Source organism: Euprymna scolopes, chromosome 27, assembly GCF_053919585.1.
Source record: "Euprymna scolopes isolate OS-2025 chromosome 27, ASM5391958v1, whole genome shotgun sequence".
Taxonomy (NCBI): Eukaryota; Metazoa; Mollusca; class Cephalopoda; order Sepiida; family Sepiolidae; genus Euprymna; species Euprymna scolopes.
The window spans coordinates 91,603,498-91,630,180 of record NC_136508.1 but is presented as its reverse complement, the minus strand read 5'-3'; the positions used below and the strand labels follow the sequence as shown (position 1 = coordinate 91,630,180).

At 25.3% G+C, this 26,683-nt stretch overlaps 2 protein-coding genes across 9 annotated transcripts in view; one reads left to right on the top strand and one right to left on the bottom strand.

Annotated features, from left to right (window-relative positions):
- LOC145248983 (uncharacterized) overlaps window positions 1-26,683 on the top strand; it is a 309,978-nt gene that overhangs the window by 159,345 nt on the left and 123,950 nt on the right. The gene's annotated exons all lie outside the window — the stretch shown is intronic.
- Window positions 1-26,683, bottom strand: part of LOC145248985 (uncharacterized) — a 134,679-nt gene that overhangs the window by 90,290 nt on the left and 17,706 nt on the right. For all 4 annotated transcript variants that reach the window (XM_080110820.1, XM_080110822.1, XM_080110823.1 and 1 more), the window contains exons 2-3: window positions 17,888-17,945; window positions 13,740-13,783 (exon numbers count right to left, since the gene is read on the bottom strand). In XM_080110820.1, the coding sequence (XP_079966946.1) occupies window positions 13,740-13,783; window positions 17,888-17,904 (61 nt within the window). In that variant the 5' untranslated portion in view covers window positions 17,905-17,945. The remainder of the gene's footprint in view (window positions 1-13,739; window positions 13,784-17,887; window positions 17,946-26,683) is intronic.

The following is a 26,683-nucleotide window of genomic DNA, read 5'->3' as shown; positions in this document are numbered from 1 at the left end:
AAATATAAAAGCTGTTTTCTTTCATTTATTTTATATAAGTAAAATATAAAAGCTGTTTTCTTTCATTTGTTTTATATAAGTAAAATATAAAAGCTGTTTTCTTTCATTTATTTTATATAAGTAAAATATAAAAGCTGTTTTCTTTAATTTATTTTATATAAGTAAAATATAAAAACTGTTTTCTTTCATTTATTTTATATAAGTAAAATATAAAAGCTGTTTTCTTTCATTTATTTTATATAAGTAAAATATAAAAACTGTTTTCTTTCATTTATTTTATATAAGTAAAATATAAAAACTGTTTTCTTTCATTTATTTCATATAAGTAAAATATAAAAACTGTTTTTTTTCATTTATTTTATATAAGTAAAATATAAAAGCTGTTTTCTTTCATTTATTTTATATAAGTAAAATATAAAAACTGTTTTCTTTCATTTATTTTATATAAGTAAAATATAAAAGCTGTTTTCTTTCATTTATTTTATATAAGTAAAATATAAAAGCTGTTTTCTTTCATTTATTTTATATAAGTAAAATACAAAAGCTGTTTTCTTTCATTTATTTTATATAAGTAAAATATAAAAGCTGTTTTCTTTCATTTATTTTATATAAGTAAAATACAAAAGCTGTTTTCTTTCATTTATTTTATATAAGTAAAATATAAAAGCTGTTTTCTTTCATTTATTTCATATAAGTAAAATATAAAAACTGTTTTCTTTCATTCATTTTATATAAGTAAAATATAAAAGCTGTTTTCTTTCATTTATTTTATATAAGTAAAATACAAAAGCTGTTTTCTTTCATCTTTTTTTTATATAAGTAAAATACAAAAGCTGTTTTCTTTCATTTATTTTATATAAGTAAAATACAAAAGCTGTTTTCTTTAATTTATTTTATATAAGTAAAATATAAAAGCTGTTTTCTTTCATTTATTTTATATAAGTAAAATATAAAAGCTGTTTTCTTTCATTTATTTTATATAAGTAAAATATAAAAACTGTTTTCTTTCATTTATTTTATATAAGTAAAATATAAAAGCTGTTTTCTTTCATTTATTTTATATAAGTAAAATATAAAAGCTGTTTTCTTTCATTTATTTTATATAAGTAAAATACAAAAGCTGTTTTCTTTCATTTATTTTATATAAGTAAAATATAAAAGCTGTTTTCTTTCATTTATTTTATATAAGTAAAATACAAAAGCTGTTTTCTTTCATTTATTTTATATAAGTAAAATATAAAAGCTGTTTTCTTTCATTTATTTTATATAAGTAAAATATAAAAGCTGTTTTCTTTCATTTATTTCATATGAGTAAAATATAAAAACTGTTTTCTTTCATTCATTTTATATAAGTAAAATATAAAAGCTGTTTTCTTTCATTTATTTTATATAAGTAAAATATAAAAGCTGTTTTCTTTCATTTATTTTATATAAGTAAAATATAAAAGCTGTTTTCTTTCATTTATTTTATATAAGTAAAATATAAAAGCTGTTTTCTTTCATTTATTTTATATAAGTAAAATATAAAAACTGTTTTCTTTCATTCATTTTATATAAGTAAAATATAAAAGCTGTTTTCTGTCATTTATTCCATATAAGTAAAATATAAAAGCTGTTTTCGTTCATTTATTTCATATAAGTAAAATATAAAAGCTGTTTTCTTTCATTTATTTTATATAAGTAAAATATAAAAGCTGTTTTCTTTCATTTATTTTATATAAGTAAAATATAAAAACTGTTTTCTTTCATTTATTTTATATAAGTAAAATATAAAAGCTGTTTTCTTTCATTTATTTTATATAAGTAAAATATAAAAACTGATTTCTTTCATTTATTTTATATAAGTAAAATATAAAAGCTGTTTTCTTTCATTTATTTTATATAAGTAAAATATAAAAACTGTTTTCTTTCATTTATTTTATATAAGTAAAATATAAAAGCTGTTTTCTTTCATTTATTTTATATAAGTAAAATATAAAAGCTGTTTTCTTTCATTTATTTTATATAAGTAAAATATAAAAGCTGTTTTCTTTCATTTATTTTATATAAGTAAAATATAAAAGCTGTTTTCTTTCATTTATTTTATATAAGTAAAATATAAAAACTGTTTTCTTTCATTTATTTTATAAAAGTAAAATATAAAAGCTGTTTTCTTTCATTTATTTAATATAAGTAAAATATAAAAGCTGTTTTCTTTCATTTATTTTATAAAAGTAAAATATAAAAGCTGTTTTCTTTCATTTATTTCATATAAGTAAAATATAAAAGCTGTTTTCTTTCATTTATTTTATATAAGTAAAATATAAAAGCTGTTTTCTTTCATTTATTTTATAAATGTAAAATATAAAAGCTGTTTTCTTTCATTTATTTTATATAAGTAAAATATAAAAGCTGTTTTCGTTCATTTATTTCATATAAGTAAAATATAAAAGCTGTTTTCTTTCATTTATTTTATATAAGTAAAATATAAAAGCTGTTTTCTTTCATTTGTTTTATATAAGTAAAATATAAAAGCTGTTTTCTTTCATTTATTTTATATAAGTAAAATATAAAAGCTGTTTTCTTTCATTTATTTTATATAAGTAAAATACAAAAGCTGTTTTCTTTCATTTATTTTATATAAGTAAAATATAAAAGCTGTTTTCTTTCATTTATTTCATATAAGTAAAATATAAAAACTGTTTTCTTTCATTCATTTTATATAAGTAAAATATAAAAGCTGTTTTCTTTCATTTATTTTATATAAGTAAAATACAAAAGCTGTTTTCTTTCATCTTTTTTTTATATAAGTAAAATACAAAAGCTGTTTTCTTTCATTTATTTTATATAAGTAAAATACAAAAGCTGTTTTCTTTAATTTATTTTATATAAGTAAAATATAAAAGCTGTTTTCTTTCATTTATTTTATATAAGTAAAATATAAAAGCTGTTTTCTTTCATTTATTTTATATAAGTAAAATATAAAAACTGTTTTCTTTCATTTATTTTATATAAGTAAAATATAAAAGCTGTTTTCTTTCATTTATTTTATATAAGTAAAATATAAAAGCTGTTTTCTTTCATTTATTTTATATAAGTAAAATACAAAAGCTGTTTTCTTTCATTTATTTTATATAAGTAAAATATAAAAGCTGTTTTCTTTCATTTATTTTATATAAGTAAAATACAAAAGCTGTTTTCTTTCATTTATTTTATATAAGTAAAATATAAAAGCTGTTTTCTTTCATTTATTTTATATAAGTAAAATATAAAAGCTGTTTTCTTTCATTTATTTCATATGAGTAAAATATAAAAACTGTTTTCTTTCATTCATTTTATATAAGTAAAATATAAAAGCTGTTTTCTTTCATTTATTTTATATAAGTAAAATATAAAAGCTGTTTTCTTTCATTTATTTTATATAAGTAAAATATAAAAGCTGTTTTCTTTCATTTATTTTATATAAGTAAAATATAAAAGCTGTTTTCTTTCATTTATTTTATATAAGTAAAATATAAAAACTGTTTTCTTTCATTCATTTTATATAAGTAAAATATAAAAGCTGTTTTCTGTCATTTATTCCATATAAGTAAAATATAAAAGCTGTTTTCGTTCATTTATTTCATATAAGTAAAATATAAAAGCTGTTTTCTTTCATTTATTTTATATAAGTAAAATATAAAAGCTGTTTTCTTTCATTTATTTTATATAAGTAAAATATAAAAACTGTTTTCTTTCATTTATTTTATATAAGTAAAATATAAAAGCTGTTTTCTTTCATTTATTTTATATAAGTAAAATATAAAAACTGATTTCTTTCATTTATTTTATATAAGTAAAATATAAAAGCTGTTTTCTTTCATTTATTTTATATAAGTAAAATATAAAAACTGTTTTCTTTCATTTATTTTATATAAGTAAAATATAAAAGCTGTTTTCTTTCATTTATTTTATATAAGTAAAATATAAAAGCTGTTTTCTTTCATTTATTTTATATAAGTAAAATATAAAAGCTGTTTTCTTTCATTTATTTTATATAAGTAAAATATAAAAGCTGTTTTCTTTCATTTATTTTATATAAGTAAAATATAAAAACTGTTTTCTTTCATTTATTTTATAAAAGTAAAATATAAAAGCTGTTTTCTTTCATTTATTTAATATAAGTAAAATATAAAAGCTGTTTTCTTTCATTTATTTTATAAAAGTAAAATATAAAAGCTGTTTTCTTTCATTTATTTCATATAAGTAAAATATAAAAGCTGTTTTCTTTCATTTATTTTATATAAGTAAAATATAAAAGCTGTTTTCTTTCATTTATTTTATAAATGTAAAATATAAAAGCTGTTTTCTTTCATTTATTTTATATAAGTAAAATATAAAAGCTGTTTTCGTTCATTTATTTCATATAAGTAAAATATAAAAGCTGTTTTCTTTCATTTATTTTATATAAGTAAAATATAAAAGCTGTTTTCTTTCATTTGTTTTATATAAGTAAAATATAAAAGCTGTTTTCTTTCATTTATTTTATATAAGTAAAATATAAAAGCTGTTTTCTTTCATTTATTTTATATAAGTAAAATATAAAAACTGTTTTCTTTCATTTATTTTATATAAGTAAAATATAAAAGCTGTTTTCTTTCATTTATTTTATATAAGTAAAATATAAAAACTGTTTTCTTTCATTTATTTTATATAAGTAAAATATAAAAGCTGTTTTCGTTCATTTATTTCATATGAGTAAAATATAAAAGCTGTTTTCTTTCATTTATTTTATATAAGTAAAATATAAAAACTGTTTTCTTTCATTTATTTCATATAAGTAAAATAAAAACTGTTTTTTTTTCATTTATTTTATATAAGTAAAATATAAAAGCTGTTTTCTTTCATTTATTTTATATAAGTAAAATATAAAAACTGTTTTCTTTCATTTATTTTATATAAGTAAAATATAAAAGCTGTTTTCTTTCATTTATTTTATATAAGTAAAATATAAAAGCTGTTTTCTTTCATTTATTTTATATAAGTAAAATACAAAAGCTGTTTTCTTTCATTTATTTTATATAAGTAAAATATAAAAGCTGTTTTCTTTCATTTATTTTATATAAGTAAAATACAAAAGCTGTTTTCTTTCATTTATTTTATATAAGTAAAATATAAAAGCTGTTTTCTTTCATTTATTTCATATAAGTAAAATATAAAAACTGTTTTCTTTCATTCATTTTATATAAGTAAAATATAAAAGCTGTTTTCTTTCATTTATTTTATATAAGTAAAATACAAAAGCTGTTTTCTTTCATCTTTTTTTTATATAAGTAAAATACAAAAGCTGTTTTCTTTCATTTATTTTATATAAGTAAAATACAAAAGCTGTTTTCTTTCATTTATTTTATATAAGTAAAATATAAAAGCTGTTTTCTTTCATTTATTTTATATAAGTAAAATATAAAAGCTGTTTTCTTTCATTTATTTTATATAAGTAAAATATAAAAACTGTTTTCTTTCATTTATTTTATATAAGTAAAATATAAAAGCTGTTTTCTTTCATTTATTTTATATAAGTAAAATATAAAAGCTGTTTTCTTTCATTTATTTTATATAAGTAAAATACAAAAGCTGTTTTCTTTCATTTATTTTATATAAGTAAAATATAAAAGCTGTTTTCTTTCATTCATTTTATATAAGTAAAATACAAAAGCTGTTTTCTTTCATTTATTTTATATAAGTAAAATATAAAAGCTGTTTTCTTTCATTTATTTTATATAAGTAAAATATAAAAGCTGTTTTCGTTCATTTATTTCATATAAGTAAAATATAAAAGCTGTTTTCTTTCATTTATTTTATATAAGTAAAATATAAAAGCTGTTTTCTTTCATTTATTTTATAAATGTAAAATATAAAAGCTGTTTTCTTTCATTTATTTCATATAAGTAAAATATAAAAGCTGTTTTCTTTCATTTATTTCATATAAGTAAAATATAAAAGCTGTTTTCTTTCATTTATTTTATATAAGTAAAATATAAAAGCTGTTTTCTTTCATTTATTTTATATAAGTAAAATATAAAAACTGTTTTCTTTCATTTATTTTATATAAGTAAAATATAAAAGCTGTTTTCTTTCATTTATTTTATATAAGTAAAATATAAAAGCTGTTTTCTTTCATTTATTTTATATAAGTAAAATATAAAAACTGTTTTCTTTCATTTATTTTATATAAGTAAAATATAAAAGCTGTTTTCTTTCATTAATTTTATATAAGTAAAATATAAAAACTGTTTTCTTTCATTTATTTTATATAAGTAAAATATAAAAGCTGTTTTCTTTCATTTATTTCATATAAGTAAAATATAAAAGCTGTTTTCTGTCATTTATTTTATATAAGTAAAATATAAAAACTGTTTTCTTTCATTTATTTCATATAAGTAAAATATAAAAACTGTTTTCTTTCATTTATTTTATATAAGTAAAATATAAAAACTGTTTTCTTTCATTTATTTTTTATAAGTAAAATATAAAAGCTGTTTTCTTTCATTTATTTTATATAAGTAAAATATAAAAGCTGTTTTCTTTCATTTATTTTATATAAGTAAAATACAAAAGCTGTTTTCTTTCATTTATTTTATATAAGTAAAATACAAAAGCTGTTTTCTTTCATCTTTTTTTTTATATAAGTAAAATACAAAAGCTGTTTTCTTTCATTTATTTTATATAAGTAAAATATAAAAGCTGTTTTCTTTCATTTATTTTATATAAGTAAAATATAAAAGCTGTTTTCTTTCATTTATTTTATATAAGTAAAATATAAAAACTGTTTTCTTTCATTTATTTCATATGAGTAAAATATAAAAACTGTTTTCTTTCATTCATTTTATATAAGTAAAATATAAAAGCTGTTTTCTTTCATTTATTTTATATAAGTAAAATATAAAAGCTGTTTTCTTTCATTTATTTTATATAAGTAAAATATAAAAGCTGTTTTCTTTCATTTATTTTATATAAGTAAAATATAAAAGCTGTTTTCTTTCATTTATTTTATATAAGTAAAATATAAAAACTGTTTTCTTTCATTCATTTTATATAAGTAAAATATAAAAGCTGTTTTCTGTCATTTATTCCATATAAGTAAAATATAAAAGCTGTTTTCGTTCATTTATTTCATATAAGTAAAATATAAAAGCTGTTTTCTTTCATTTATTTTATATAAGTAAAATATAAAAGCTGTTTTCTTTCATTTATTTTATATAAGTAAAATATAAAAGCTGTTTTCTTTCATTTATTTTATATAAGTAAAATATAAAAGCTGTTTTCTTTCATTTATTTTATATAAGTAAAATACAAAAGCTGTTTTCTTTCATTTATTTTATATAAGTAAAATATAAAAGCTGTTTTCTTTCATTTATTTTATATAAGTAAAATACAAAAGCTGTTTTCTTTCATTTATTTTATATAAGTAAAATATAAAAGCTGTTTTCTTTCATTTATTTCATATAAGTAAAATATAAAAACTGTTTTCTTTCATTCATTTTATATAAGTAAAATATAAAAGCTGTTTTCTTTCATTTATTTTATATAAGTAAAATACAAAAGCTGTTTTCTTTCATCTTTTTTTTATATAAGTAAAATACAAAAGCTGTTTTCTTTCATTTATTTTATATAAGTAAAATACAAAAGCTGTTTTCTTTCATTTATTTTATATAAGTAAAATATAAAAGCTGTTTTCTTTCATTTATTTTATATAAGTAAAATATAAAAGCTGTTTTCTTTCATTTATTTTATATAAGTAAAATATAAAAACTGTTTTCTTTCATTTATTTTATATAAGTAAAATATAAAAGCTGTTTTCTTTCATTTATTTTATATAAGTAAAATATAAAAGCTGTTTTCTTTCATTTATTTTATATAAGTAAAATACAAAAGCTGTTTTCTTTCATTTATTTTATATAAGTAAAATATAAAAGCTGTTTTCTTTCATTCATTTTATATAAGTAAAATACAAAAGCTGTTTTCTTTCATTTATTTTATATAAGTAAAATATAAAAGCTGTTTTCTTTCATTTATTTTATATAAGTAAAATATAAAAGCTGTTTTCGTTCATTTATTTCATATAAGTAAAATATAAAAGCTGTTTTCTTTCATTTATTTTATATAAGTAAAATATAAAAGCTGTTTTCTTTCATTTATTTTATAAATGTAAAATATAAAAGCTGTTTTCTTTCATTTATTTCATATAAGTAAAATATAAAAGCTGTTTTCTTTCATTTATTTCATATAAGTAAAATATAAAAGCTGTTTTCTTTCATTTATTTTATATAAGTAAAATATAAAAGCTGTTTTCTTTCATTTATTTTATATAAGTAAAATATAAAAACTGTTTTCTTTCATTTATTTTATATAAGTAAAATATAAAAGCTGTTTTCTTTCATTTATTTTATATAAGTAAAATATAAAAGCTGTTTTCTTTCATTTATTTTATATAAGTAAAATATAAAAACTGTTTTCTTTCATTTATTTTATATAAGTAAAATATAAAAGCTGTTTTCTTTCATTAATTTTATATAAGTAAAATATAAAAACTGTTTTCTTTCATTTATTTTATATAAGTAAAATATAAAAGCTGTTTTCTTTCATTTATTTCATATAAGTAAAATATAAAAGCTGTTTTCTGTCATTTATTTTATATAAGTAAAATATAAAAACTGTTTTCTTTCATTTATTTCATATAAGTAAAATATAAAAACTGTTTTCTTTCATTTATTTTATATAAGTAAAATATAAAAACTGTTTTCTTTCATTTATTTTTTATAAGTAAAATATAAAAGCTGTTTTCTTTCATTTATTTTATATAAGTAAAATATAAAAGCTGTTTTCTTTCATTTATTTTATATAAGTAAAATACAAAAGCTGTTTTCTTTCATTTATTTTATATAAGTAAAATACAAAAGCTGTTTTCTTTCATCTTTTTTTTTATATAAGTAAAATACAAAAGCTGTTTTCTTTCATTTATTTTATATAAGTAAAATATAAAAGCTGTTTTCTTTCATTTATTTTATATAAGTAAAATATAAAAGCTGTTTTCTTTCATTTATTTTATATAAGTAAAATATAAAAACTGTTTTCTTTCATTTATTTCATATGAGTAAAATATAAAAACTGTTTTCTTTCATTCATTTTATATAAGTAAAATATAAAAGCTGTTTTCTTTCATTTATTTTATATAAGTAAAATATAAAAGCTGTTTTCTTTCATTTATTTTATATAAGTAAAATATAAAAGCTGTTTTCTTTCATTTATTTTATATAAGTAAAATATAAAAGCTGTTTTCTTTCATTTATTTTATATAAGTAAAATATAAAAACTGTTTTCTTTCATTCATTTTATATAAGTAAAATATAAAAGCTGTTTTCTGTCATTTATTCCATATAAGTAAAATATAAAAGCTGTTTTCGTTCATTTATTTCATATAAGTAAAATATAAAAGCTGTTTTCTTTCATTTATTTTATATAAGTAAAATATAAAAGCTGTTTTCTTTCATTTATTTTATATAAGTAAAATATAAAAACTGTTTTCTTTCATTTATTTTATATAAGTAAAATATAAAAGCTGTTTTCTTTCATTTATTTTATATAAGTAAAATATAAAAACTGATTTCTTTCATTTATTTTATATAAGTAAAATATAAAAGCTGTTTTCTTTCATTTATTTTATATAAGTAAAATATAAAAACTGTTTTCTTTCATTTATTTTATATAAGTAAAATATAAAAGCTGTTTTCTTTCATTTATTTTATATAAGTAAAATATAAAAGCTGTTTTCTTTCATTTATTTTATATAAGTAAAATATAAAAGCTGTTTTCTTTCATTTATTTTATATAAGTAAAATATAAAAGCTGTTTTCTTTCATTTATTTTATATAAGTAAAATATAAAAACTGTTTTCTTTCATTTATTTTATAAAAGTAAAATATAAAAGCTGTTTTCTTTCATTTATTTAATATAAGTAAAATATAAAAGCTGTTTTCTTTCATTTATTTTATAAAAGTAAAATATAAAAGCTGTTTTCTTTCATTTATTTCATATAAGTAAAATATAAAAGCTGTTTTCTTTCATTTATTTTATATAAGTAAAATATAAAAGCTGTTTTCTTTCATTTATTTTATAAATGTAAAATATAAAAGCTGTTTTCTTTCATTTATTTTATATAAGTAAAATATAAAAGCTGTTTTCGTTCATTTATTTCATATAAGTAAAATATAAAAGCTGTTTTCTTTCATTTATTTTATATAAGTAAAATATAAAAGCTGTTTTCTTTCATTTGTTTTATATAAGTAAAATATAAAAGCTGTTTTCTTTCATTTATTTTATATAAGTAAAATATAAAAGCTGTTTTCTTTAATTTATTTTATATAAGTAAATTATAAAAACTGTTTTCTTTCATTTATTTTATATAAGTAAAATATAAAAGCTGTTTTCTTTCATTTATTTTATATAAGTAAAATATAAAAACTGTTTTCTTTCATTTATTTTATATAAGTAAAATATAAAAGCTGTTTTCGTTCATTTATTTCATATGAGTAAAATATAAAAGCTGTTTTCTTTCATTTATTTTATATAAGTAAAATATAAAAACTGTTTTCTTTCATTTATTTCATATAAGTAAAATATAAAAACTGTTTTTTTTCATTTATTTTATATAAGTAAAATATAAAAGCTGTTTTCTTTCATTTATTTTATATAAGTAAAATATAAAAACTGTTTTCTTTCATTTATTTTATATAAGTAAAATATAAAAGCTGTTTTCTTTCATTTATTTTATATAAGTAAAATATAAAAGCTGTTTTCTTTCATTTATTTTATATAAGTAAAATACAAAAGCTGTTTTCTTTCATTTATTTTATATAAGTAAAATATAAAAGCTGTTTTCTTTCATTTATTTTATATAAGTTAAATACAAAAGCTGTTTTCTTTCATTTATTTTATATAAGTAAAATATAAAAGCTGTTTTCTTTCATTTATTTCATATAAGTAAAATATAAAAACTGTTTTCTTTCATTCATTTTATATAAGTAAAATACAAAAGCTGTTTTCTTTCATTTATTTTATATAAGTAAAATATAAAAGCTGTTTTCTTTCATTTATTTTATATAAGTAAAATACAAAAGCTGTTTTCTTTCATTTATTTTATATAAGTAAAATATAAAAGCTGTTTTCTTTCATTTATTTTATATAAGTAAAATATAAAAGCTGTTTTCTTTCATTTATTTTATATAAGTAAAATATAAAAACTGTTTTCTTTCATTTATTTTATATAAGTAAAATATAAAAGCTGTTTTCTTTCATTTATTTTATATAAGTAAAATATAAAAGCTGTTTTCTTTCATTTATTTTATATAAGTAAAATATAAAAGCTGTTTTCTTTCATTTATTTTATATAAGTAAAATACAAAAGCTGTTTTCTTTCATTTATTTTATATAAGTAAAATACAAAAGCTGTTTTCTTTCATTTATTTTATATAAGTAAAATATAAAAGCTGTTTTCTTTCATTTATTTTATATAAGTAAAATATAAAAGCTGTTTTCTTTCATTTATTTTATATAAGTAAAATATAAAAGCTGTTTTCTTTAATTTATTTTATATAAGTAAAATATAAAAGCTGTTTTCTTTCATTTATTTTATATAAGTAAAATATAAAAGCTGTTTAAATGATGTTCTGGCTAATCAGCTTTCCCTCGGTTCTTTCGGTTTCTCTCGATCTTAGTTTTTGGTTGCAAATTACAAGTGGCAGCCAAGTTGATTTCTTGCTCATTCAATGTTTACACATATTAATTGCAATAGCACAGCTGTGGAACTCTTTTCCTTTTGCCTGCTTTCCAGTTGACTATAATATGGTCGTCTTCAAGTCCAACGTAAACAAGTTCTTGATGGGCCGTTCCCCTTAAGTAATCTAATTTACCAAATTTTCACTACTAACAATTATTACGACATTGTCCCATTGACCACTGTACACTTATTAACCCTTATCCTTGAGTGGCCTCCGGGACTTGATAAGTGGTGACTCCTTTGTAAAAAAAAAACATTTCTCGAATTTCGATGAGTCAAATAAATGAAAGTTTAACACGAAATGACTCCTTATGTAATAAGACACATTTTTAATGCATTATTTTTCTTATGTCACCCGCAAACCCTAAAAGGAAACCAGGTAATTACACATGAAGATTGCCAATGTCCCTAAGTGAAAATGTCTATGTAGAACGAGCTGGATTCGAACTTGGTACAACCAAATTGTCAGTCCGTGCCATTAGCCACTGAGCCACCGTTGGTAATAATGATAAATAATGGCGCGGAAATACTTTAATGTAATTTTTGTAAAAGATTAATTGAAAATAGAACTGAAATGAATAAAATTTCTGGTAAAGAAAATATGAATTAACTTCCTTATATAAAATTCATGTCACAAATCTGTGAAAAATCTCAGATTTTATAATAAAAAAAATCACAGAAAAGAATCTATTAAATATTTACTTAGAAAAACCTCAAAGCAATATCAGTGCGATTGTTATATTTTTAAATTCATATAGTTTATAATGAACGTATTTTAAGCTGTTATAAATTTGATTAAATAGTTTGTTTAAATTATTTTTATTTAAAAAAAAATGTCAAATTACATCGATTATTTAGTAAATTAGTCTATAGGCTCTTTTATTTTAGGTGGCGTTTTTGAAAACAGATTTAATGAGAACGGTTTATCGGATTTTTTTTTTTTACAATAGACATCAGAACGAAAAAGTGATCAAAAACAAATATATAAGAAATGTTAGCAAAGGTAAAAATAGATTGCTCGTATAATTTGCAAGCTAATTCAGTAAATTTGAATCGGTTTCGTACTTCATTAAATTGCTTGAACAAAAGTAATCTTGTATCACGTTTTACCGACTGTTCAAAAGGAGATAAGTCTGTTATAAGAAAAATATGAATTAACTCCTTTTGGATTTTGACTTAACACACATTTCACGCGATAAATCTCTAAACGCTGAATTTGTAATAAAAAAACGTACGGGTAAAATTGTATTAAATATTTCAACAGAAAAAAAAAACTCGAAACAATATCTGTGTTCTGCCATTGTTTTAATATTTTTTTAAAAATTCATCTCGTATGTAATGAAAATGTTTTAAGCTATAAACTTGATTAAATAATCTGTTTAAATTAATTTTTTTTATTTTGAAAAACATCGAATTATATCTGATTTTTAGTAAATTAATTTTGAAACTTTAATCCGCAAAGGTCCACTTTCTATTCTCCTTAGAAACAATAACTGAATAGGGTAACATAACTACTACTACTACTACTACTACTACTACTACTACTACTACTACTACAAAGTAGTTTTCTATATTTAAAGGATAGTAACTTTACCCAAAAATCATTTTGGAAGAACGAATTATCTGCCCCTACATTTGGGACCAGACACTAATGGGATAACAAACTAGAAAATATTCAATAGACGTTTGCTCAGCAGCAGACAATCAAATAAGTCTTCATTTCAAAGCAATTTCTTTTCATTCATTATTTATATAATAAATAATTATTACTGTTGATCTACAAAATCGTTTTCATCCAAATGTTTTCTTCATATTTTTGGATTATCATTAAAAATAATCTCCATATTTTTGTATAAATCTCCAAAAAATAATTGACAAATATGAGAACTTAAATATATATACATTAAAAAAATAAAAGAAAAGAATAAAAAAAAACAATACATACTGAAAGAATCCGTCAACTGGACGGTGAATGTAAACACTATAATCCTGAAAAAGGAGAAAAAAAGAAAATACTTTTATTTCAATCGAATTTCAAAAGAAACTTTAAATGGACCCAGAAGTCATTAACACATTTGCTCATAACATTATGGACCAAGATCACAGTATATTATCTGTTCTAATGTTACACTTCACATTTTCTATCCTCGGTCAGTGGAAGAGAAATCCTTCATGACTGAGACAATTTTAATTTTTTTCCTATCCAGAGTGCCCCTTTTTGGCGAGTTGGATTTTCCCTACATTAAAAACCGACCTTGTGTCTAACTCTGTCCTCATGGGAAGGCTAATAAGCATTATGGGTCTGATGACAAGGCTCATAAACCCGCACAAAGGCATATCAACTTTAAGCTGCATATGGAATAATACTACTACTATTACTAATAATAATAATAAAAGGTCAAAATAGAAAAAAAAATTAGAACATAAATAGGAAAGTAGAAACATTTCGTTGTTGATGACGTCATTGGATCAAGAAGAATGCACAAGATAATGTTTCTGTTCATAATGCAATGTGGTTGGAAATTAGACTGTAAATATAAACGGTAAGAACTGACATCAAATGACGTAAACAATTGTTATTTAACAGTGTTACGAGAACAGTCGCCTGTTCCTGTAAGTAAAAATGAGATAGGATAGTCCGAGAATTCGAACGTGGGAAGCTAGGTCTGGAATTAAGAGTCAGGAGAATTCCGATCATGAGTTTAAAATAAATAAGCAGATATGTTATTGAAAAAGAATTCGTTGCTTAGAAATGTTATTGAAAAAGGAATTTGATGATTCAATTCTGTTTATGAAAATGAAATTAAAATAAGGAATTTAAAAACGAACATTAGAAAATATTATACATATATAAAGTAGGTTAGTCGAAAAAATAGGTTAGAGAACTCTTGTTGTAGATATGTGGAACAGTCACGTGAGTCCAGATTCCCATTGTTGGCGATGCAATGACGTCATGGCTAACAGATGAGTTGTCAATATAGTTAGAGCTTTAGTGAGACAAACAGTCAGAGGCCGGACAGGGTCGAGAGAGGGTCGGACAGACAGAGCTGACATCCACCTTGGAAGCGAAGGTTTGGAAGTTGAAATCATGTTAGACTTTGAACTCCTTGATGCGAAACCATTGACCGGTCAAGAAATAAAGGACGTCATCATATTTTGCAACAGCTGTCTTGTGTTGTGTCATTCTACAAACAAAGGTATTGTGAATCATATGAATTTGTGTTCCACTAATCTGTATAAAGAACTTTGTGTATGAACGCATATAAGTAATGTGTCTTCATCATCTTAAGAATGTGTCCCCCTCTCAGTATAAAGAAATAATGAATGTCTCCTCCTATAATAAAAGACTGATAATCCTCATCTCAAAAATAGATGTGTCAAGAAATATATGTTATAGAAACACTCCCCAGAACTGTATAAACGTCTATCTATCCATCCTCCTCTAATTGTGAATTACATGTTTCTATTACATGTTCCCGTCTCTGTACTAAAATGTACCCTCTTTATACATACCGATCTTGTAGAAATTTTATTTCTATTTTTCTTTATTTACCTCCCCTTCCTTTCCCCCCTCTAATTAGTGTATTTTCTTCTCTCTTTCCCCCCTTCTTTTCTCGGCCTCTCTCAGTGAATCTGGTGCTACTACTTCTGGCTGTGTCTCGCGATATTCGATAAAAGGAAGGAGAAAAAAAAAAACACAACGGACTGGCAGAAGAAAAGGAAGGCACCAGAGCGATGTTAGGCTTTTGAAAACACCAGAGCGGTATTGCGACCTTGGAATTACGACAGAGTAGTTTTGCGGCCTCTGCTTTACATCAGAACGGTGTTGCGACCTTCGAACTAAAGCACCAGAGCGGTTTTGCGAACTTTGATATGCCAAAAGGAAAATAAAGCAAGTAAAAAGTATATTTGTTATAAGTGTTCTTTATGAACCGCCAGAGGGACTGATTTGGCAGCTCAGCCGAACTATGCATTTCCTTCCTTTCCTATTTTTCTTTCTGATAAAATTTATACCGGTTTACCTTGACCATTTTTTTATGTGATTAAATTTCTTTAGGACACTTAATCTCGTGCAACGGGATAAAATTCGTCGAACGTGACGATAAAATTCCCGTTACTCTGTCTCTCTCTCCAATACGAACACAACAAATATAAAATATCCGTCATTTCTCTAAATATAACCCCTATGCAACAACTGGAGTGCTATGAGTACCATCAGGAAGAGAATCTAACAGAGATTAGAAACCAGCATGAAGCATATAGATTTTGTAGGGAGCTGATCTCTTCTACAAAAGATCCTATAAAACTTATGAAATGGTTTTTATGCTTTAGTTGTGATGTTTGTAGAAATCCAATATTCAGGCTGAGAGGATGTTGGATTTCTAAAGATATTGCAATTGAAATATGTATGCACATATGTAGCCAACAATGCATGTAGAAATAAAAAAAAGAAATATGTATGCACATATTATAAAATGGAAAGAGGGGAACTGGGAGTATCAAACCGTCCTCTTGTCGATACAACGCACGAAAGTCTTTTTTCCTTTCTTTCCTCCACTTGCAATAAATCTTCGTGTAGTCGATATTATCTCCCACCGTTCGTTCTCGTTCTAAGCTGTCCATCAAAAAACTTAACTCAACCCTCATGCTTTAGAATTCGTCCCTTTGAACAGTTGCCAATTTTGTACATATGCAAATTAATGGCATACGATGTTCACCAATGAGCGACCTACAAAATTATGCTTGTCTTTTCTTTTCTATATGTTCTGTTGTCATTTTACAGGCTAAGCAAACACGAAGTCGTTTTGAGAGAGTGATGATTTTTATTACAATGCTTGTAGAAAAAAATGATTATGTATTATAAAACATATCAAATCAAATGTAAAAAAAAACGAAATCACTCCAAAATGCATATTTAAAACTACATTGTATGATCGTAGTCCCGGACGCGGTTCGCAAAACGGAAACATATATGTTTCCGTTTGCAAACTGCGTCCGGGACTACGATCATACAATGTAGTTTTGAATATGAAACGACGGGTGAAAAGGATAGATAAAAGAATAAAAGAAAAAAAAAAGGCGAAGATCAACACAATTAAAAATTAGTTCATACATTCACATTAGGTTCGTATGTAGTTCAAAGAAAAATCTATATCGATAAGAAACGATTTAATTTTCCTTTGCGTACGCTGATGAACGACATTATTAAAATGATGATCAGGTATAGAAATTAAGCGATAAAAGTGATTCAGGATTCAAACCTTTCTTTTCAAATTCCAGGAGTCAAAGTCGAATGTTTATGCTACTGGCTCCATAGCACTGTTCTTCAGGCGTTATTCTTTAATTTTATTTTTTAATTTTATTTATTATTTTTTTTTAATTTAATTAATTTATTTTTTGGTAATGAGTCATCACTTATCAAGGTTAAATGTCACTCGAGGATAAGAGTTTATGATAGATTGTAATTCGAATGGTGAAGAATATGATGAGAGGATTAAAGATGAAGCAAACAAAATTTGATTACATATGTTGACGCTTTATAAAAGGTATTTGCCGACATTGGATTTGAAGATGACCGTAGTGTAGTCCACAGGGAAGTAATACGTTTTACAGATGTGAAATTTTTTGAAAAAGAAACTAAGTTCATGAAAATTCCGTTTGATGTTGGCACACGATTAAAAAAATAAAAAGGAAAGCTCTTTGAAGGGTGGTAGGAAGATGAGTTCTTTCGGTGTTCTTTCTTTCACAAACATCTTTAAATCATTGAGTATTGTTCAAATGACGACAAAACTCAAATAATAAAATATGTTGTGCATTAGTAGAGCATATGGTAGCTCTTAACAATAACTCTAACCCTAAAACAAACGCTAATCCTAACCATAATACTGAACCTAACACCAAGCCTAACCTTAATCCTAACACTAACCCCAACACCAGCATTAAGCCTAACACTAACCCTAATACTAATCAGAATCCTAACACTAATCATAATCCTAATCCTAACCGTAACATTACAATTGTGCCGAGAGAGTTCATATATTTGCAGGTATCAACAACAAGCAAAAAGCAATTTAATAAAAAGATTAAACAAACCTGATCGTCGTTTCCATGGTGATTGCAGCTTTAATATCCTCAGGTAACAGGTTTCTCACTGAAATAAATAAATAAATAAAATTAGGTTGACTATGCTTAATTTCAACGCTCTTGGCTTCCGGTTGCGGGATGGAGACATCGGACATCGGCTAAGACGTTACGTTTTTTTCCTCTTTCGCGTTACAGGTTCGAGCCTGCCTACCACTTTTTTTTAAACACCTCTCTTCACCCCCAACTGCCTTCTGTTGTTTTGATTCACCCCCGCTCCTACCACATTTTTTTTTATTCCACCCACACCCGGGGTTCCTTACTCTACCTCCACACATCCGGGCAACGCCGGGTACCCCTGCTAGTAATAAAGAAAGGAAAGAATAATCATTTATGCATTTTTTTTTTAATGTCAAAGGTCCACTTTCTGCTTCCCTGAATCATTATGTGATTAAAATAGGAATTAATTTACGGTACACGCAGATTCTTTTTTCTTTTTTATGTAGACTTAGGTGTGTGTGTGCGTGCGTGTATGAGAGAGAGAGAGAGAGAGAGAGAGAGAGAGAGAGAGAGAGAGAGAGAGAGACGATTAGTTTATTTTTTATGCATCATTTTTTCATGGTGTAACTTTTCTCGAGTTCTTGTTTAATTAAAAAAAAAAAAGATTTAGCTTTTATAATCGCAAATGCAATATTTTGACTTTCTGAATATTGAATACTCTCTGACTGCTTACTCTTTCTGCCGACTGATTTGGCATTCATAGATATTTAATTTCGCTCAATAGCAGTGTTAGTTTATGGTAGCCTGGAAGTAGAATATCAGCCTACAAAGTCAAGAGTGACTTTGTTACTGTGTTCGAATCCCTGAATGGCAGTAATTAACACTTCCTACACTGATGATTGTGTAAGCACGAAACACTAGTTTCTGTAGATATAAAAATAATTGTTAATATTCATTAATATATATATATATATGAGAATTAAATCTTACTAACAACCAGCATAAATAAATACTCGAGTAAAGTTAAGTAAGAAAAGAATTATGCATGATAAATTTTACATTATTAAATAAAAATAATATATATATATTTCTGTAGAAATATACTTTCTTATAATATGTAATAATCCTTATTTTAAGAAGCTCAATGTAATTACAGAGCAATATAGAGAATAAATGACAAAAAAACTATATTCCGACAGTATCTGTTTCGTAGCACAAAATCAATCACTTAATTATTATATCAATGAGTGAATTTATTTTGCGCTTAACTCATCAGAAGAAATAGCAACAATCAATCCGTCAAAAGGAAATGAAGTGTGATTTGACATGATTAAAATCCGAAAATTGGAAGAGAAGCTGTATATACCTTTAATAGGTTTCCATTACGCCATTTTAAATTCAAAGGTTTTGTTAGAGAATGGATCGAGAGAGAGGGAGGTGTGTAAATTATATTGAGACACGTTGACCGGAAGTCAGGATCAGCTGATCGGATTGCGTGTAAGTCACGTGATCAGGTCAGCTGAATCGCTGAGATTTGGTTTGGACTTAGAAGGCAACGAACGGCTTCACAGACGTCTCCTCCCCATCGCTTATGGGGGGGGGGAGACACTGACGTGTGTAGAAATGAGACCAGGAGAAACCACGCAAGCCAGAAATTCACTTTCCATCTTTCTGCGAGACATCTGGAAAGTGAAATAAAAACTATAAAACCAATTCATCGTTTGGAGTGAAATGAATCCTCGTCCAACCGGTACCAGTCTTCCTCCAAGACATGAGATGAATCCAGATTGACCAACATCCAACACGCAAGAAGGTATGTCTGAAAATACATGTACCCCCCCCACACACACAACGGCATATGAACATATCATTTAATAGACTGGACCACTAGACGATCACACACGATCCTCTTTATGATACAACAATGCAACATTTGCTTGTGCAACAGAGTATGGCGGATATATGCAAATATCGAGCCGTGTGTGAAATGACGTCATGGAATGACTATAAAAAAGAGAGAGAGAGAGCACGTTAGATGAACAAGCATGGTAGAGACGTAACGAGAAGTCATGCATGGCAGGAGAATGAGGAAATAAATGTTGTTATAAAAAAGGAGTTGAGTTATTACTTGTCCTATGTTCCTTATAACATACTCTGCTACAACGTGTTGGGTGTACTTGTGTAAGCGTGTGCGACATTACACTTGCAGGAAGATGCGACACAAGGTCGGAAGGTGAGGTAGAGTCAAGTCAACAATACTAAAATAAGGAACAGTCCGGTTTATTAAAAATTGCCTGAGCAGCACTGTCAGTGTTTCCTGATTAGAGTGTCTCAGGAAGCAAGCAATAAACTTACCCCCTTCCCTGAAAGATAATCTCATGAGATTAAAATGTCTCTTAGGAGTTTTCTGAAGTCACAAGAACGCAATACCTAGTTTTATTGATTTTTATCTTTTTTTACTTTGTATAATGTCACTGGAGTTCTATTAATTATTAAAATAAAAGCTCCAATGACAAATTGTATAAAAATCAATAAAACTATTACTGGTTACGCATGGATTGATACGGGTTTGACGTAGAGTTACTAATTGCGTTGAGTGGGAAAAGTTGGCGCTTGACTAATAATATCCCGTTAAAAAAACATAGCTAAACCCACCACTTGTCTCCTCATGAGAATAGGGTTCGAAATCCAGATCCCCCTAAGAGGGTGGGGAATAATCTAGAAGGTATTAATAATAACTGTGAACAGTTCACTAACCTTCTTCTCTCAGTAACCACACTTAGACACCCATGTAGGATAATAATTATTTTATTATTGTAGTCAACAGAATTACTACTAGGTACAGACAAAATTGGCTGAAAAAAAAATAGAGAGACATAATGTCAAGGGTGTGAGTTCATACAGAAACCTTGATTTATTTTGAATAAAATAAAATACACGTCAAGTGCGCTTGAAAGCCAAATCACAACGTAATATAAAGAAAATAAACAAATATTTTACTTTTGAAATTTATAACAAATATATTTCAGAGGTATACTCCATCTTCAGTGTATTTTTTTTTGTTTCTTTACCTCTAAAATATATTTGTTATAAATTTCAAAAAGTAAAATATTTGTTTATTCTCCTCGTATTACGTTGTGATTTGGCTTTCAAGCGAACTTGACGTGTATTTTATTTTATTCGAATTAAATCAACGTTTTTATATGGCACTCACACATTTGATGTTATTCTCACGTTGCCTACGCAATGTTCAAACATTTCAAAATACAACGCGCGGCTCTTTACAAACAGACTTTTCTTTCACCAACTTTACAGCATGGCAAAGAAGAAGAAAAGAAAAACAAAGAAACAAAACAACACACTGAAGATGGAGTATACCTCTGAAATATATTTGTTATAAATTTTAAACAAGTAAAATATTTGTTTATTTTCCTCGTATTACATTGTGATTTGGCTTTCAAGCGCACTTGATGCATATTTTATTTTATAGAGGGACATAGTTTTGAAAGCCGGTTTATCATAATTTTTTTTTGGGGGGGGGGTCCGACTACTTTTTGATTTTAAGATTGAAGATTAAAGTTAATTTCCAAAAGGGAAAAAATATTTGTACACGTGAAAAAAAAAAGTTATAATGAAAAATGTTTTCACGGTGACATTTGGAAGCTGACAAATTCAGCTAAATTTTGAAGTTAAATAAATTCATTCTAAAAATCCTTTGAAAGATAGATATTAGTTTTCTGTGTCTATTTCAAAGATAATTAGTAAAACCCTAAGATATTGAATTAAATATTTAAAAAATAACACCTTGTTTGTACAAAAAATAGCTTAATTAATCCCCAAATGCGTGAGATTCTGGCTTTGCACAAGCAAAAACAAACAGTCTTCTAAGTATGGATTCTACAGAAGTCAAAAAGCTGTCTGAAAATGACGCCAGGTAGTTGGAGGGAGTTAGGGAGTGCAGGTTTTCTTTTTTTTTCAGGTCGTGCATCAATACATTCCTTTCGTGAATGTTTGTATAATTTTTACCACTTTAAAATTATTTTTATTTTTCTGTGTTCCTGTTTTTAAAATAATTGTTTTTTATTTTTCAAGATTATATAAAAATTATGCTATGCCAAAAGTTACACGTTCATTCAAGCAAGGAAAATAATAGAATCTTACATATAAAAATTACATGAAACAGGTAGTCTAAAAAAAGTATAAATACTTTTGCAATTATAATTTTATTACGTGAAAATATTAAACAAACAATTCTTAATTCAATGATAATATAGGTAAGTCGAGAAATTAATTTTTCTTCGAGTTATATCGAATTCATTAATACGGACTTTACATTTTTTTTCGTAATGTTCCTGAAAAATTAATTTTTATTTTTTAGTGTTACAATTTACGATGCTTTATTTTCATAAAAAAATAAATTCATTCATTTTTTACTACTGAAAACCATAACTTTAGTGAAGGTATTTTTTTTTGTTTAAACAAAATAATATATTTCCACTAAAATTCAAAAATGGGTTCATTATATTCTGTAATTAGGAAATTAACAAATTTTAATGAAATTTTCAGTATTTTTCAAATTATTTGAAAAATACTGAAAATTTCATTAAAATTTGTTAATTTCCTAATTTTTATTGAATTTTTAAGTAAAGGGTGGAGTCAAAATGTTTATACATTTTGAGCATCGGCTATTCATTTTGCATGCACCTATATTAAAAATTAAAAAAAAAAACAGCTGCTCAAAATGTATAAATATTTGGACTCCTTCCATGTTTATACATTTTGAGCATCGGTTATTCATTTTGCACGTACTTTACTATTACTGGTTGCTTCTCCATTTAATAGACGTTCTGCATAGAATTATTAATTGTACAGAAACGCGTCTGAATAGTTGGCGTTCAACTAACAATATCCTGGTGAAGACAATAATTAAACCCACAATGAACAAAAGATTAATTAGAATCCCAGCTAATTCGTATTGTGGCTCAAGTCGAAATTTAATGTGAAAAGCTCAGGTACTCTACTTTAATACTCAGGTTAACCTCTTCCCCGATTATCTGCGTATCCATTTCTCTTATTTTATCCTTTAGTCCTCACATTCCATGAGTTATGTTTCTGACAAAGGGGGAAAACTAATGTTTTATAGATCACAATCTATCCACATATAGTTGGCACAATCATATTGACACATCGGTTCTCATTAGATCACCGAAGTTAAGCAACGTCGAGCCTGGCCAGTACCAGATGAGTGACCATTTGGGAAGGCAAGGCGCTAAATGTACCGCGAGATAATATACCAGTTTGGTAAATTGGCACGGTCTATCCTCCTCGAGGGCAGATGGGCCTTTCTTAAGCTGTGGTAGGCAACCTATTTAGTGATAGCGTCACGTTAAAAAGTACCCTTGATAGCATCAAGTATTTAGTTACAGACAAGATTTGAATTACACTACAAACTCGTGTAGTGAGCTCAATCTCAGCTGCAGCCGCATGTTAGTTTTTTTTTCCGTTAGTTGGTTAGTTTTTGACCTTGAAGTAGTAATCATAAAAAAAAAGCTCCTTACAATCAAATTGCTTCATACCTTGTCTGGATTGATTTCCATTAAAAAAAAAGACATGATAATGTGTGTTAGCGTGCCAGTTTTGTGACTGACCGAAACTGCACGTTTTCATTTCGATTAGTGCCATGTACATTTACGTGTGTCGATAGCGCTCCACCGTTTTGTTAGTGAAAGAATGTATGCGTTTATCAATTTGTATGCCTGTGTTTTCATTGAAGAATGGGTGAGTGCTTCACTGGGTTACAGAAGTCTGTGAAAGTCTCTTGTCAATGTGTGTGCTATTTGCCGAAGGCTTTTTGCTGGTGAATATCATCATATATACAGATCTGCGACTTGAGACGTTTTTCCTTAGCACTGAAATCAACAGGGAAAAGCCATTTCTGAAATGGCCTTTTCTGTTGATTGCAGTATAATGCTTGTCCTATACAATTTTAGGAGGTTCACTCTCTCAGGCTTTGCCTTCTCTCTTTGAGAAGAGGTTAGTTATTGCTAATTGTCTGAGGCGCCCCTACCGAGGAACACTGACCGGGCTGACTAGTCATTTTTGAAGGTCAGTGCTCCTCTTTGGGGGCACTAACTCTTCAATTTGAACTTAGGACTCTTGTGTCACATTTCTCACCATGAGAGGGAGATGAATGCCATCTACAATAACGGAGAAAAAGAAACCGAAAAGAATTCTAATGCCATCTACAATAACGGTGAAAAAGAAACCGAAAAGAATTCTTTTTTTAATCCAAACTGCCCCAAAACTTTCCAGAACATTCGAGAAAGATCTAAGGCATTCTAGAATATTCTAATACTGAGTGGCACCCTCTAGAAAAGAGGTTTCCGACATGTTTTTCTAATTTAATGTTATTTCACTTCAATAACGTAACATTTTGTCATGAAGAAAGGCGGCGACACCATGTGACATCAATCAGAATTCGTTCTTTGCATCAGAGAAATTAATGATCACCATTTCCTGTTCGTTTTGTAGAAAAGGAGTTGGGTTAGGGTAACGAGTCAGGTTCATTTCAATTTTTGGTGATAATTAAAAGCGTTGGCTGCAATGTAATTACTGGTAGGTTTTTAATTTTAACTACTACTAAACACAAAAGGAGATAATGCGTGAGATATAACTATTTGCTTTTTGAAATTATTGGTAGGCTGTTATATTATAATCAGTTTGTGGAATTACTGGTTAGTTGTGAGACGATAATCAGTTTGTGGATTTACTGGCAGGTTGTGAGATGATAATCAGTTAGTGGAATTACTGGTAGGTTGTTACATGATAATCAGTTTGTGGAATTACTGGTAGGTTGTGAGATGATAATTAGTTTGTAGAATTACTGATAGGTTGTGAGATGATAATTAGTTTGTAGAATTACTGGTAGGTTGTTACATGAAAATTAGTTTGTGGAATTACTAGTAGGTTGTGAGATGATAATCAGTTTGTAAAATTACTGGTAGGTTGTGAGATGATAATTAGTTTGTGGAATTACTGGTAGGTTGTGAAATGATAATTAGTTTGTAGGATTACTGGTAGGTTGTATGATGATAATCAGTTTCTGGAATTACTGGTAGGTTGTGAAATAATAATTAGTTTATAGAATTACTGGTAGGTTGTGAGATGATAATTAGTTTGTAGAATTACTGATAGTTTGTGAGATGATAATTAGTTTGTAGAATTACTGGTAGGTTGTGAAATGATAATTAGTTTGTAGGATTACTGGTAGGTTGCGAGATGATAATCAGTTTGTAGAATTACTGGTAGGTTGTGAAATGATAATTAGTTTATAGAATTACTTGTAGGTTGTGAGATTGTAATCAGTTTGTGGAATTACTGGTAGGTTGTGAGATGATAATTAGTTTGTAGAATTACTGGTAGGTTGTGAGATGATACTTAGTTTGTAGAATTACTTGTAGGTTGTGAGATTGTAATCAGTTTGTGGAATTACTGGTAGGTTGTGAGATGATAATTAGTTTGTAGAATTACTGGTAGGTTTTGAGATGATACTTAGTTTGTAGAATTACTTGTAGGTTGTGAGATTATAATCAGTTTGTGGAATTACTGGTTAGTTGTGAGACGATAATCAGTTTGTGAATTACTGGCAGGTTGTGAGGTGATAATCAGTTTGTGGAATTACTGGTAGGTTGTTACATGATAATCAGTTTGTGGAATTACTGGTAGGTTGTGACATGATAATTAGTTTGTAGAATTATTGATAGGTTGTGAGATGATAATAAGTTTGTAGAATTACTAGTAGGTTGTGAGATGATAATCAGTTTGTGAAATTACTGGTAGGCTGTGAGATGATAATCAATTTGTGGAATTACTGGTAGGTTGTGAGATGATAATTAGTTTATAGAATTACTGGTAGGTTGTGAGATGATACTTCGTTTGTAGAATTACTGGTAGGTTGTGAAATGATAATTAGTTTGTAGAATTACTTGTAGGTTGTGAGATTGTAATCAGTTTGTGGAATTACTGGTAGGTTGTGAGATGATAATTAGTTTGTAGAATTACTGATAGGTTGTGAGATGATAATTAGTTTGTAGAATTACTGTTAGGTTGTGAAATGATAATTAGTTTGTAGAATTGCTGGTACGTTCTGAAATGATAAATTGTTTGTAGAGATACTGTTAGGTTGTGAAATGATTATTTGTTTGTAGAATTACTGGTATGTTGTGAGATGATAATAAGTTTGTAGAATTACTGGTAGGTTGTGAAATGATAATTAGTTTGTAGAATTACTGATAGGTTGTGAGATGATAATTAGTTTGTAGAATTACTGGTAGGTTGTGAAATGATAATTAGTTTGTGGAATTACTGGTATGTTGTGAGATGATAATAAGTTTGTAGAATTACTGGTAGGTTGTGAGATGATAATTAGTTTGTAGAATTACTAGTAGATTGTAAGATGATAATTAGTTTGTAGAATTACTGGTAGGTTGAGAGACGATGAACAGTTTGTAGAATTACTGGTAGGTTGTGAGATTGTAATTAGTTTGTAGAATTACTTGTAGGTTGTGAGATGATAATTAGTTTGTCAAATTACTAGTAGGTTGTGAGATGATAATCAGTTTGTGGAATTACTTGTAGGTTGTGAGATGATAATTAGTTTGTAGAATTACTGGTAGGTTGTGAAATGATAATTAGTTTGTGAAATTACTGGTATGTTGTGAGATGATAATAAGTTTGTAGAATTACTGATAGTTTGTGAGATGATAATTAGTTTGTAGAATTATTAATATGTTGTAAGATGATAATTAC